The sequence below is a fragment of the Mesocricetus auratus genome, unplaced genomic scaffold, assembly GCF_017639785.1.
Source record: "Mesocricetus auratus isolate SY011 unplaced genomic scaffold, BCM_Maur_2.0 Super-Scaffold_100008, whole genome shotgun sequence".
Classification (NCBI taxonomy): domain Eukaryota; kingdom Metazoa; phylum Chordata; class Mammalia; order Rodentia; family Cricetidae; genus Mesocricetus; species Mesocricetus auratus.
Genome location: NW_024429192.1, coordinates 64653311 through 64668113, shown reverse-complemented (window position 1 = coordinate 64668113; position 14803 = coordinate 64653311). Strand labels below are relative to the sequence as shown.

At 40.4% G+C, this 14803-nt stretch overlaps 1 protein-coding gene across 7 annotated transcripts in view; it reads left to right on the top strand.

Annotated features, from left to right (window-relative positions):
- The window catches only part of Tp63 (tumor protein p63), a 199673-nt gene that overhangs the window by 122575 nt on the left and 62295 nt on the right, over nucleotides 1–14803 (top strand). For all 7 annotated transcript variants that reach the window (XM_040751015.1, XM_040751014.1, XM_040751017.1 and 4 more), the window contains one exon: nucleotides 3694–3948. In XM_040751015.1, the coding sequence (XP_040606949.1) occupies nucleotides 3694–3948 (255 nt within the window). The remainder of the gene's footprint in view (nucleotides 1–3693; nucleotides 3949–14803) is intronic.

The window sequence follows — 14803 nt, the reverse complement described above, 5'->3', positions numbered from 1 at the left end:
TCCTCGGCAGTTCTAAGGGCGAAGAGCAACTAATCTGTGATAGGTGTGAATATGCTTTAGGGACAAGCATGGGTGATACTTTAGGTCCAGTCAGGGAGTCCTTAATTTCCATATAAATTCTCCAGAAAATTAACCAGCTGCCTAAAGTCAGGGGAAACCAATGGTCTTACTTTATAAGGAGCATAGCAGGTAACAGACAAAGTGCACCCATTTTTGTGGTCATATTTTCTGAAAAGAAGGCTACCTCTTCTCTTAGATGTGACAGAACGGGCACATGACATTGGCATCCACTTTTTTCTGAGTATGTATGCACCTGCAGATCACCTGAGGGATTTCCTGACATCAAGACACTTGGTCATTAGAAAGAGACTCTCTATTTGATTTCAAACAACCCTGACATTCTTTGTTATACAAGAAACACAAATGCCCAATGGAATTCTTCCCATGGCAGTGTTTGTGTCTGATGCACAAATGTCACATTCTGGTGTCTGACACTCTTCCTTGTCATCATCAATAACCAATTAGCATTCCAGCCTAACTCATTTCTCATCTGTGTGTTCATGGTATTACCAAGAGTAAAGAAGGGGACAATGCTGTTTCCTCCTCTGCACTAGCTTCATTTGACTGGAGAAGGATTCTTCTACCACCCGCCCAGCTTCAGAGAATGATGGTTTATATTAGGATTAAACACAGTTCACTTAAAACATTCCATTTAAGACCTACAGGGAACATCTTCAGAATGCCATTGGGCATTGCTTAACATCTTTATATCAGACTGGAAAAATGCTTAATAATGTATGTAGAGGCCCTGGATTTTCATCTTGAATTAAGTAGTAGAATTTATTTTCCTGTCCTGTCTGGGGAACCCTTAGAATTCTGAGCAAGTTGGTTTACCTTTCTTCAGTCAATGCATGCAGTCACTCCTCCAATCAAAGAAGGTAGTAAGTGTGAACTCTTTTTAACATGCTATATTTCAAATTTAACTTCTATTTCCTGTGACTTTCGACTTACTTATTCCCAACAAGCTAGAAAATGTGTCCAAGTAGGACTACCCCGTATATGTTTATTTTTACTGTGGGCCCTTGTTTATTCATTTCTCTTTATAGACATTGGGAAAAAAGTCAAAGATATGTTTCTTTGTTCTCATCTAAGCCCACAATGAGAAGTTTACAAAAATGAGACCATTGAGTACACTGCTTGGATTGATTTCTTTTTAAAGCATACTTTGGGAAGAATTTAAATTGAAATGATTTTTTTCCTTTTTATTGATGGATAACAAATTATGTTTACACAATACTGAGATCTCTAGGTTTATATTATATGTATTAAGGGATTCATAGGAAGAAACCAAGCTGTTTTGGGTCATTTCTAGTCTACGATTTCACTCATGACTTTCGAAGCAGATCTGTCAGCAGCCACTGGGCTCTCAGTGAGTTCTGGAAGACTCTTCTTTGGAAGTTTCTTCTTTGGTGTCAAATATGTTCAGCCTTGAAGCCAGGGCAGGGCCAGCCTTTTAGATGCCTCTGTAAATGGAATTTTACTTTTTCTTAAGTCCTTGGAGAATTGATGTGTTTGCTTACTGGCTTTTAAAACTCAGCCCCCAACTTTTTTCTTTATATGTATTTGGGGGGGGGGAATTCAAAGGGCCGGTGTTTCTTTGTTCTCATCCAAGCCCACAATTAGTTGATGTTTCTGCTGTGTAGCCTGAGGGGGAGGGAGGGATGGGCCAGCAGTCATTTTACTGCCTGCGAGAAAGTGTTCACCTAGCTTCTTTTCCCTTCTTGTCAGGGACCACTGCCTCCCTAATTGTCCTGCTATAGGGAAGCACGCGCCCTTGCCAGCATTATCTGATTCCTACAGGACTTCAAGAGCGCTTTGTATACTGACCCTTAACTAAACACAAATAAGATTTCTTCAATCCTCGTCCCAAGCCATGGCCTCCGGCTTGCTACCTAAAAACTTTAGTTCAGAAAGGTGTAGACACATTTGTACCTCCTTGATTTTTTTTTCTTCTCCCTCGGTGTCTACCTGTAGTTCAGCCCCACCTGTCTGGAAGGGAGGTCGTGGATTGAGGGTAGGACAGGGGTAGGAACTGTTGAAGTCAGAAGGGAGAGAAGATGAGACAAACAGCTGTTCCTGTCAGCATGGGGATAAGTGTAAACAGATTAATAGTTATTTACAGAGTGAATGGGAGGTGCCATTCAGCAGTGGAATGTGAACGCGTGAACGTAATGGAATGGGTGTGCAGCTGAGGGCATCTCAGCAGATGCTCTCTGGACTGAATGGAATGACTGAGCCCGTTTAGTCCTCCTGGGACAGAATTAAGTTGGATAAAGCCTTGTTATTATGTTATTAAAGTTTGAAATGGAAAGCAGAATTCAAGCCCCCATTTCTTCTTTCTGTTTTCTTCCTTCCTTTCCTTTTTAAAAAAAATCTTTTAAAATATTTTATGATTCTTCCTGATTTCCCACAGCCTGGGTCTCTTTGGGTTACATTTCTATTGAAAACCTAACCCCTTAGTTCCTTTTAAAACTATGCACCAGCAGAGGGATTCTCTCCCCCTTCATTAGCTGGATAGAAAATAAGACTTGTATGGGTCAAAAGTTTCCCCTAAGAGAAGATGTCCCTCCCACAAGCCAGTGAACCATCTGGAAACTGGCTCAGTGTAACTTGGGTTACGGGAGGGCTGCTCCTTCCAGCTGACTTCAGGCTGTTTCAGAATTTCTGCTCTGTCTCATGGGGAGATTACATCCCCTCTCTGGTAATGGGAAAGTTGTTTTACAGGTGAATGGGAAGGTTTTTGACTAATTCCACAAGCATCTCATGGAGAACCAACTCTGCCTCTGGTCTTTCATAAAGAAAACAGCTACATGAGCTCAAGTCCTGAATCATGTACACTACAGAATTCTATTCCCAACTAGGTGGTATGTTGTTTAGCTACGTATATATGTTCTACTGTAGAGAAAACAGAATTGCTACAAGGGTGAATGGACAGATTACTAAAAATTAGACCAGATTATATGCTAGCAGGCTACTTTTCCAGTACATGTGGTAAAGCTGACGATGGTGGTTCAGGCCTGGCAGTCCTAGTCACGCTGCAGAATAAGGCAGTGAGGCAGGAGAATGACTGTGGAGAGTTGAGTCTAACCTGAGAAACACAGCAAAATCCTATCATACTAAAGTGTGTGGTGCGGTGTCCCTGACCACAGTGCCTGTTCCACCCCAGTCATTTCCAACGAGTCCCTAGAGTGGTGGTGAACTGTCAAATAAATTTAGATTTAATGCTAAAAAGAAATTTTACCCTATATGTAGAGCAATTTAAGGCTCAACTTGTATAAATCTATCAGTTGGTCTCTTTCCTTGTGAATGTTGTACAAGGCTTCTTTTTTCTAATAAAACAATAATGCAGACAGCATTAATTTAAAATAATTTTTTATGCAGTAAGGTGCCCTGGGCACTCTGCTTGTTTTGAGTAAGCATATATTTTATTTTCCAACATTCTCCCAGCTGTACTGGCTGGCTGTTTCCTTGTGCCACGGATGGCTGGCTTTACTTGTTACATGAGGTATTTGGGACCTCATGTCCAGTTTTGCACTAGGCACACCAAATGATGCCATTTATTTATTTATTTCCTTTATTTTATTGAACAACAAGCTTACATGACTAACATGGGGTGTGTGGGTGTCCTTGCAGCCACAGTACACAAACCTGGGGCTCCTGAACAGCATGGACCAGCAGATTCAGAACGGCTCCTCGTCCACCAGCCCCTACAACACCGACCATGCGCAGAACAGCGTGACGGCACCCTCGCCCTACGCACAACCCAGCTCCACCTTTGATGCCCTGTCTCCATCCCCTGCCATCCCTTCCAACACAGATTACCCAGGTCCACATAGCTTCGATGTGTCCTTCCAGCAGTCAAGTACAGCCAAGTCGGCCACCTGGACGGTAAGTGCGCCTCGTTCCCACACGTAGGTCTTTCTAAGTTCATATATTACTTATACACTTGGGAAAAATATCGTCTTTGAATATTTAACAGTTAACTGGCATGGAGATAATATTCAAAGCAAAAGTCTGGCTTAGTCTGGCAACCAAATGTATCTGCTGTGGCCAGTACCTAGTGATGTCAGTCTGTGTGTTCCTGATGGCTACCCACTCCTGGAAGATAGCCATCAGGAGTGGGTGGTGACAAGAAATATCACAGTCCTAGAATTTGGAAATTTTCCAGAGTATACTGTGTGTTCACTGCAAAAAACGAAAATATGTTAAGGAGTGATTAACAAAATAAAGTGCAACCATTTAAGGCAATTAATGTCACTTCCTAAGGCCAATTTGTTTATTCATGTAGATTCTGTGGCAAGGGTCATCATTTTTGGTATGTGTATGTTTACTTAGTTTGCAACATCCCCCGCCCCCCCGATCAAAAAACCTTTACAACTATCCAGGACCCTGAGTTAGTGCAGAGGGATTCTGATTTCAAACATTGTAGAAACCAACTTTCTGTGTGTTCAGATACTTCTAATGCCTGTACATCCATCCGTGTCCCCAAATTAAAAGCTAAAAAGAGGTATGGTGACACAGGCCTATAATCGCAAATGCTCTTGGAGCTCAAACAGGAGAGCTGCAGTTCAACCCTTTTTCTGGGCTACACAGAGAGTATGATGCCAGCCCCAGCAACACAATGAGACACAGTCTCAAAGAGAAATTAAAGCGGAAAGTACAGCCCACCGTTAGAAGACAGGTCATATATATATATATGAGGTCCTAGCGGGGATAAATAGAAGAAAGTTTATCCCACTTCTCAGTTTATATTGTTCTGTGGGATAACATGAATAATGGCCGTATACAAAGGAAGAACCAAACAGAACTGGGCTAAACTAGTTTAACGAAAGTATACCAACCATAACGGTGTGCGCATTTATCAAACAATTTGCTATTTGTGGAAATCCTTCTAAATGCCATTCTTTTCTTGAAAAGCAGTTTTAGAGTTTTGCCAGTTCTTTGCTGCTTTAGCAAGCCTGGTACTCTAGAGGGTAGCTCTACCTGTATTCTGTAGATGGTACCCAGTTGACTGTCAGCTTTCACGAAGGTGAATGGAATTTAAGGATAATCGGCATTTATCTCAACATTGTAGCATCGTCTTGCATCTGGTGCTTGCCTTTTCCTTCTTATTTGTGTAGCAGATAGCATGGTTTTGTATCCTCCTCCTGCTGTGAGGAAAGCTAGAGGGCAAGCCAAGTGATATTCTGTAAGTCTGTGGGGCTCGGCTGTTTCTAATTTCAGCCTCCCTCGATGGAGTATGTCCTGGCCTTTTCTGGATCTCTAAGCAGGAAGTCCCCCAAATTGTCTAAAAATTCCTCTTCAGTGCTCTCTTTTCATGATCTGAGAAATCTGTGATGGCTCAAATTTCAACCATGACTGCAAGGACCAGTTTAACACTTGATCTTCCTTCCATGCCTGCTTGTCACTTGTGTCATAATCCTCCTATCTCATTGGTTTTTACAATCCCTGGAGTGAACTCGGCAGGCGAGTAAGCTTCAGAATGCACTAGAGTTTCTCAGGGATGCTCTTCTCTCCACTAGGACGGCAACTTTTCTACAATGACGAGAATCTAGAGGGGGATGTGGAGGACAGGATTCGTGAGCCTCAGGATCAACAGTTACTTGATTGGCTACTGAGTCCTGGGTCCACTTGTCTGAGGGGAGAAAGGGCATGTTGAGGCCATCAAATGATTATCACTTCCCTCCAAAGTCATGGAAGTGAAGCTTGGGGCAGGTGCATTAACCCAGTCTGCCTCCACCTCCTACCCCCACCCTGACTTACCATTCCTTTCACAAAAGCTCAGGACCCATTTGTATATTCATCACAAAACTGAACCACCTACAATCACAGACCTTCTCTCAAAGAAACAGATTGTCTCACAAAAAGCATTGGAGTCCTACCACTTAAAGCATAGATTAGGGACAAAGGAGATGGTTTGGACATACATACCAATGAAATCTCAGAAATAGCAACATCAGAAGCCCAAGGGGAAAATAATACAGACACTTCGGTTTCAGAGATACAGGTGAAAGCCAGAAAGATTGGATGGTAGTATGATTGTCAGTGTGGCCTCCTTAGTCAAGTCACTTCAGCCATCTGGAGTTTCATCAGTGCTTTAGTGAGGATGAAGATGGTGACAGTGTTGTCAGAGGGGAGATGATGGCACTAATAATGAGGGCAGGAAGCTTTAGAACTGACTAGGTTCTCATAATGCACACTGCCTGCATGCAGAAGTGGAGATTGCCAGACAGTCTGACATCTCTTGGATGGCTCTGCAGTTGTCTATGATCTCTATAGATTAAGGGTCTACTAGCGTATTGCATACTATCTATAGATTTGTTATATTTAGTTTCACTCTCAAGCACCCTACTTCAAGGTCACTGGCATCTCTTCAAAACTCTAGGTCACTGGAGTCCTTATCCTGGTACCTGTGGTGACCACCTATCAAGAAAATAATTCTCAGTTAGGAATTCCTATGCTTTGTACATAGGTCAAGTTACATATTCCTGTATCATATATAGGCTTTGCATTTTAAAGAAGAGTTACTTATTTATGTTCATTGGTGTTTTGTTCCCTGTATGCATGTCTGTGTGAGGTTGTTGGAACCCCTGGATCTAGAATTACAGTTTTGAACTGCCATGTGGGTGCTAAGAATTGAACCCAGACCCTCTGGATGAGCAGTCAGTCCTCTTAACTGCTGAGCCCTCTCTTCAGCCCCCAATAAGAGTTACTTAAGTATTCGTCTTATTTGTACTTCATGACTAAGTCTTTTGTCCCCAGTTTTAAAATGGGAAACCTCAATAAACAAGTCACAAGATAAATCATGCCTCAGGGGCCTCACTCCAGATAGTATCCTTCTTATGCTGTCTAGACTGTCACTCTTTCTAACTGACAAGAAGTAGAGACATGCAAGAGTAGGCCTGCGCCCTGTAGAGCTGGCCTCTTATACCCTGATGTACCCTGAAATCCCTCTGTCCTATAGAGCTGGACTCTAGTACCCTGATGTCCCTTTGTCCTATAGAGCTGGACTCTAGTACCCTGATGTCCCTTTGTCCTATAGAGCTGGACTCTAGTACCCTGATGTCCCTTTGTCCTATAGAGCTGGACTCTAGTACCCTGATGTGCTGCATCCTGTAGAGCAGGCCCCTAATGTCCTGATGCCCAACTGGCAGGGGGTATTCTGGACTCCATTACACAATACTTACTCCCTTGGCATCTATACATTTAAAGCATTTACTCTAATTAAGATGCTAGGATCGCCCACAAACCAGAAGTAGCAGAAGCAGGTGTCATTAGGGGAGACCACACTTTCAACCTAGACCTTCCAGGGACTCTATAATAAGATGAGGTTTTTTGAGCCCCTGTATTTTGTCACCTTTTCATGATAGTCTTCCTCCAGAATCTTCTGTTGTTTCTCTCAGAAATACTTCCAGCCCTTAACTAAGATGCTTGGAGCATGGAGTATGCCTTCACTACTTCTGCGTTAAGTAGCTAGAGGGACTATGGTTCTAGTTCTGGATATATATATATTCTTCCAACAAAATAAAGAAAAGTGTGATAACAGGTTCCTCTACTCTATTTTACACACACACACACACACACACACACACACACACACACACACACACACAATCACACACCTCAGCTCTTCTTCTATCCACAATTAAATTGATACTAGATAGAGAGGCCTGTTATTTAATAATTCATTAATGGCCCAGTATTTTAGCTAAGACTCATCAGGCACAGAGACCTGGTACTTAGAAGACATGAAGAAAATGCAAGTTCAGGTCCTGTCTATGCAATGTACTGGTACGTGTGGACTTGCTCTCAGACTCACCCTCTTGAAGCCTTGCTTTCTTTGCTTACACACAGGAATATCAATACTTTGCTGTAAAGATGAGCAAATGTACCTATTAGGGCTTGGATAGGCATAGGCACACATGTGTTCATCAAGTCTAATTTGGCTGAGTTTGAATTTGTAAGTTGAATTTGAGTCTTTTTGTAGTGTAAGCTTATTGCAGTTTTGCTGTGGGTGTAGTTACATAACAGGTAATAACAAAGAAAAAGAAGAAAGTCTCCATTAATGTTTTTAATGATTTGTAGATATTAACAGGCATACTTCAGGCCCTAAGGACTAGAATATTATCCCCTATCTAAATACACAGGAGATGACATAGCATGGTAACCGGGTTTCTTGAATTCAGACATCTATTTGCGTAAGCCTGCCCAAGCTGATTCAGGCTCACCTTGCCAGCACAGGTGTAGACCTTTTCCACTTATAAAACTTAGTGATTTAACACACTTATTTATTACCTTTAATTCTGCTTTATATATTAGAATGTTGTTTTTTTTCCTTGTATGATCAGAGAAACAATGCTCATTACTTATTGGAGAGTTTGCTATTGTCTTCCAGTCAAACATAAGTGGCTATCACTGACACACTCATAGCAGGACACTAGCTCAGTAAAGCAGTATGTACTGATAGGAATCCTAGACGGCTATTAAACACTGGTGGTACAGAGAAGAGAGCTTGCCATGAAAGCAGAGAATAAGGGGAAGGAAGCCTGCATCTGAAGGCAGGGAGTTTTCTTTCTACTGGACTGCAGCAATGACGTTGCCATCCACAGACCCAGGCTGACTGATTATTGATCTCTGTCACACACCTTTTAAGCTGAGACATTATTTATTTAGCAGTTCATGACATAGCAAATTAAGTTCTCTCTGGTTTTCTTAACTGTATTCAGACTGAGGTAATGATACTGGTCTAGGGACGAAGAATAATTTGGGACCTTGTGTCTTTCTCTCCTTATAGATTTCCAAGAGTTACTAGGTAGAAACCCTAGCCTAGACACAGAACAATGTGGGATATATGATAGGGCCTTAAACATAAGGAAACCTTGTTGGTAGTTATTTTGGTGCCATATCCTCCAGTCCTGAGTCTTACCATGAACTGTCCAAGGATGTGGACCTTCTGCCTTGACATGTGGTTTGTAGACAGCATTCTGCCTTTGCTTTTCCTGATCATACCAGGTTCTGGTTATGTTCAGAGCTTTGAAGAATCTGCCTGGAGCCAGCAGAGAGATTAGGGAGGGGTAGTTTGAAACAGAACAGCTAGCTCCCTAGACAGTTACATTGATCCTAGCAATTGAGTCTCAGTCTCAGAGGGAGCCAGGCAGGCTGTGATGCGTGCCTGTGGCCCAGTCCCTGTCATCAGGTTACCTGTAATGTAAGACTTTTGGGAAAAGGCTGCCAGCTCTGCAGAAATCAAATGCAAGCCATCCTACTGCATGGCCCTCTGGAATGTAGACTCCATGGCTAGCCATCACAGCATGTGATCAACATCTCCATGTTGCCTGTGGTTTGCAGATTCTTCCCACAGAGGAAATATTTCTGGGCTGGAGCCTTGTCTCAGTGATGGAGTACAGGGTTAGCAGTTGTAGAGTACAAGGTTAGCACACACAAGGTTTTGGTTCAATTCCTAGCATGCTCTCTTTATCTCTGTCCCTCTTTCTGTCTCAGTCTCACTGTTTATGTCTCTTTAACTCTCTGGGTCTGTCAGTCTCTGTCTCTCTGTCTCTTTCTCCCCACCTTGCCACTCCCACCCTCCAATTTTAAGCCTTAATTTGGCCTTAGCATAGTCTCACAGTTAAATGACAGTTAGATTTCATTGCTGAAGGACAAGGAAGAAATTGGTAGTCCATAACAAGGTTATTTTTAGTTCTTGGCATAGCTGTCCTATAAATTACCCATGTTACATATAAGTGCATCTTTCTGTACATCAAACACACTAATGAGTTATCCAAGCTATTCCTTAGAACACGAAATACTAAGATTATCTCAAATGACATGTTCAGTGACTCTCAGTGATGGTTAATGTGACTGCCTCTGGGGTTTGGATTTATACACATCCCTGGTCAAGCATATTACAGAAGAGATGTTCCTTGGTCCAGAGTGTAATTACTTTGCCAGCTAGCCAAGTCCAAGTTCACCTAACCCAATGTTTATCACTGTCCCACTGTCTTCTGAGTGATTTGCGGGCTGAAGCATGGAGTGTCTTTTAAAACAATTAATATTGATCCAATGCATATGAGTGTAATAAGGATCATTGATCTAGCAGAAATAATTTTTTAAAGTATTGCTCTTACCAATACAAAAAGAGTAGCCAGTCTTTCCCTTGTTTTTCTCTTCCCCCGTTATTCATTCTTTTCTTCCTATTCCTAGATCTTCATCCCTTTTTCTTGCCTTCTCTATTCCTTCTGTCTTTCTCCTCTTAGTCATCATTGGCAATGGCCAACTGAATTCTATGGTACCCAGCCACGTTGTGTGTTGTTCTCTGCTTTCCAGGAATTCTGGGTTAATATGCAGAAAATCTTGATGGTGCCACCACTATAGGCATTTTCAAGGTCATAAGTCAGACCCCTGAAACTTGACATTCAGCAGAGTACTTGACTAAGATGGGCTACACCATAGATGTTAGTGAAAGGAAGGCTAGTGCAAAGGCTGCTTGGAAATGGGTGGCCTGCTGGGTCCCCTACCTTACAGTCTCAGTCTTCTCTCTTAGGAGAAGTGAGGCCTGTCATTAAACAATTAAAGAGAAACTGGAGGCTCTGATTTGCATGTAACACCTCCAGATCTTTAACTGACAGTAATATCTTCTTGTAAAACACTACAAGCCAAACAAAACAGTAGACAGGCTGAGTTTCTATCCTGTGCAATGTGTTGTTAGAGACAAGGGAAGGTTATTTGAAGTTTGAATAAAATAACTGCAAGCCTCTAAGATAGAACTATCAGCTACTATCAGCTGTATTTCATTAAGCAATAATTCCCTGTTCTTTTCAAACGAAATAGAGATTGAAATCATGTTACATGTAACCAAGCAATACATTTGCAGTGTAGGTTTTTACTATTTTTTCTTAAAGAATCTATCCTTCTTACAGTCTCATATCTGTAAAACTTTATCTTATAAAATCCCTGGTTGTATGCAGTGCTCTATACTTGCATAAAGTGTTTTATTTGTTTCTGCTCTTATCATTAGAGAATTTATGGAATTTTGTACCTTAACTCTAAAATTAGCGAAAGCTATAATCAAAAGAGGGCAGTGAGGTTTAACGGGCTTCAAATCAATTTTCTCGGCTTACTAACTGATAGTTTATTTTTAATTGGCACATACAGAATGTTCTGGAATAAAGATCACCTGAAAATTGATGCATAAACAGAGAATAATACCAGAAGAATTTTTTAATGACTCAAGAAAAACATACTATATCATTAAGGTCACTAGAAATCCCTTAAAATGAATGTGTATTCAAAATCAACCCTGAAGGATGTGCCTTTTACTGTGGGATATTTGCTGTTGGTACTTTCCCATATATGAGCTTTGCATACCTCCGTTCCTGTCACCTCCTGGTGAACCATTTTTACCCGGTGCGGGTGCACAGTCTGTCCCCCAGCTCCCATCCATCTCATGAACAGTGTGCTCACATTTCTCCTGAAAGATATTCATTAATCATCTGTCACTGGGCGAGTTAAAGCAACTGTATTTTAATGCAGTCTCATGAATGTATATCAAGAACAATCAATATATTTACTTAGATTGCTTCCAAGTTTTTCATCACTTCTTTGTTCTCTGCTGTTTTCTTTTCTTTTATTTAATGATGTTATTAGAAGTGACCAACTGAGTTTTGTAATGTACGAGTCAGTGGGTATCCTGATTTTGTACTTTTCTGGAGTGGTGGACACATGAAGACTTGATGTAATGTAACTTTTCTGCCCAGCACCGTCTATTCTTTCTATATTACAGGATAAATTTTTGTTGAATGGGATGATAACTCTTAGATTTTTTTTAGCCTTGTAATGGTTCCTAGACATAGAGTGGTTTTAGAGCATGGGGTCCTGTAATTAGGCACAAGGATACCCAAAGAGAATAATTGTTGTTGGTGTCCTTCCCGTGGTTTTTAATAATATTCTTAACCCTATCATCAAACTGAAACTCAAAATAAAATTTACGGTAGTTAGAGAACCTATACTTAATTTTTGGGGAAGATCAAGCTACAACGTTTGTTTATTTTTATATGTGTATGTGTGTGGGCACACATGATGCAGTGTACCTGTTGAGATCAGGAGACAACTTCTGAGTGTTGGTTCTCTTTCTATCACATGGGTCTTGAGGATTGAACTCAGGTCTTCAGGCTTAGTGGCAAGCATCTTTACCTGCTGAGCCATCTTGCGGGTCTACCTGCCTGTAATTGACTATGCAATGAATTAAGAAGGGATTCTTCCTTTACAAGCAGAGTGAGCCATTCCCACTTAGTCTGAATTTGTATTGAAGGTTCCTGTGAGCAAGCATAACATTTGCCACTTCATTGTGTCAGGAAGAACTGAGTTTCCATCTGTTTTCTGCAGCCTTAACACTGAAATTTCACATCCCTGAGTCAAACAGGATCTTCTCCTCTTCTCCGTTTGGTTCCTTCTAAAGTTTAGGGGGGGTTGTTGTTGTTACTGGACCTTTTAAAGCTCGTTGGAAATTTTTAATGAATACATTGAAGATACGATTTTAGAAGACTACCCATGTTTTTTTCTTGAATAGCTTCCAAGCTGTAGCAAATAAGAGCAAGGATTGCTTGCAGACTGTCTTTTGATTTGTGATGTCATCTGACTGGCTCCGGAAGAGCATGGCTCATTAAGTGTGGCACCCAGAAGGCCACTGTGGGGTACTAATAAGCAAGAGGAACTAGGGCAGGTGGTTTTGCCTCTGCCCATCTGTTAAATGGGTATTTTAATATTTCTTTGGCAAGATGGCTTTGAGGTGTAATTAAGGTTTATGAAGTGCTTTGGGAGCCTGGGAGATTCTGTTCTCAAAACACAGTGTGTTATTACCTCATCCCTGAGTCTTGTTGCTTAGATTTACCTTCTTGAACTACATCATTCCCATGTTTACAATTCAGGCATTTTCCCGGGGTTTTTCAAGTCAATTACAAAGACATGACATGACACACTCTACATGTTTAAGTACTTGGGTACAGATAGTAAACGAAAATACTAATTTGGGGGGGGTTATTTTTATATGTCCCAGTGTTTTGCCTACTGTATGTCTGTACATCATACACATGCCTGGTTCTTGTGCAGGCCAGAAAGGGACACTGGACCCACTGGAATGAGAGCTACTGAAAGTTGTGAGCTACCATGTGGCCACTGGGAACTGAACTTGGATCCTCTGGAAGAGCAGCCAGTGCTCTTAAACATTGAACCATCTCTCCAACTCTATATATACTATTTTATAATTAAAAGAGTTTCTCCTTAGAACATATTTTATTGAATACAACTCTGAGAAACAGTGGGATCAATTTATGTTGACTACTTTTTGGTAACTTGAGATACAAATATATCTTGTCATTTGATTTGATTCCCCTTCTTGTACTTTACCTTATATCTTGTGTATAAATTTGAGAATTTCACACTTGTGAGTAAAAAGTCCCAAATCATGTGAATTACCTCTACTCCATTTTCATATTTTATATTCTTCAGAAAAAATCACATTTCTACTTAAATAGTTTCATAAGTATGTATTATATTTCTAACCAAGTAATCACCATCAAATAAATTGTACACATGATTAACCATATATCATAAAACCAAAGTAATTACTGCTAGTAAACATCTATACTCATACAAAATGGCAAAATGATTCTCACAGTCCTGCAGTTAGCTTAACTATCTTATATACCTTGACTGATGTGTTAAGTTTTACTTGTAAATATTAGAAGTTTTTTTTATTACTTTAACTTCCCAAAAGCTAGCTTCTTCACATGAAAATATTTTAATCCATATTTTCATGGTGATGAATTTTAATACATTCAATTACAGTAATCTAAAACACAGATTTTCTCAAAATTGTCTAAAACAAGTTTAGATTTTTACATAGTATGCAGAGTGAGTTTGTTTCTGGTCCTATTACTAAGGCATTTTTACATGTAAGGAGAAGCCTTGTTTCTTATTAAATTTGAAAGCATATTAGTAAGTACCTTTAGTGTCCCTGCCTGACACTCTATACCCGAAAGTAGAGCGGTCTAAAAAGATAACCCCCCAGCATTGGTATGTGTAAGAAAGGCTTGGAATACATAACATGGAGACTTCTAGTTCTGTGCCTTGGTAACAGGGCATGAAGTTAAGGATTAGGGAATGATTAGACTCAAGCCTTTACCTTTACACACTAGGTTTGTGGCGTATACTTACCCTTTCTGCCTTTTTACACAAAACTGTGGAACTATTAGTAGATGATGCCTCTGAGAAAAATTGGAAGAGTTTATAACTAGATAAACCAGATTAACCAACAAAATAGAAGGTATTTTCAATAACAGGAAGCTGGGAGAACTATTTCTGTGCTTTCACAGTTGAAATGAATGCTTAGAAAATGATCTCCTTCAAGCCAGTTCATATCAAAAAGGAGGCTCTTCCTCTATTGCTAGTTCTCCTATTTCTCCAGGGTAGATATCATACAAGTATAAATAAATACAGGGTATTTTGAAGTACTTTAGTATGACTGTATTCCCCCTGAATGTAGGAAGATAATGAATATATGTTTTTACAATTGTCCAAATCAGTCTTTTCAATAGAATTGCCAGCTTCTAAGAGTTCTCACAAGATAACTTTGACCGTCCTTAATCTCATTCCTCTACCTCTTTCATGGTAACAGAGTATACCTAGCTTTCACCAATCTTCAAAGCCTTAAGTCTACACATTCATATATAGATTCAATAAAAGC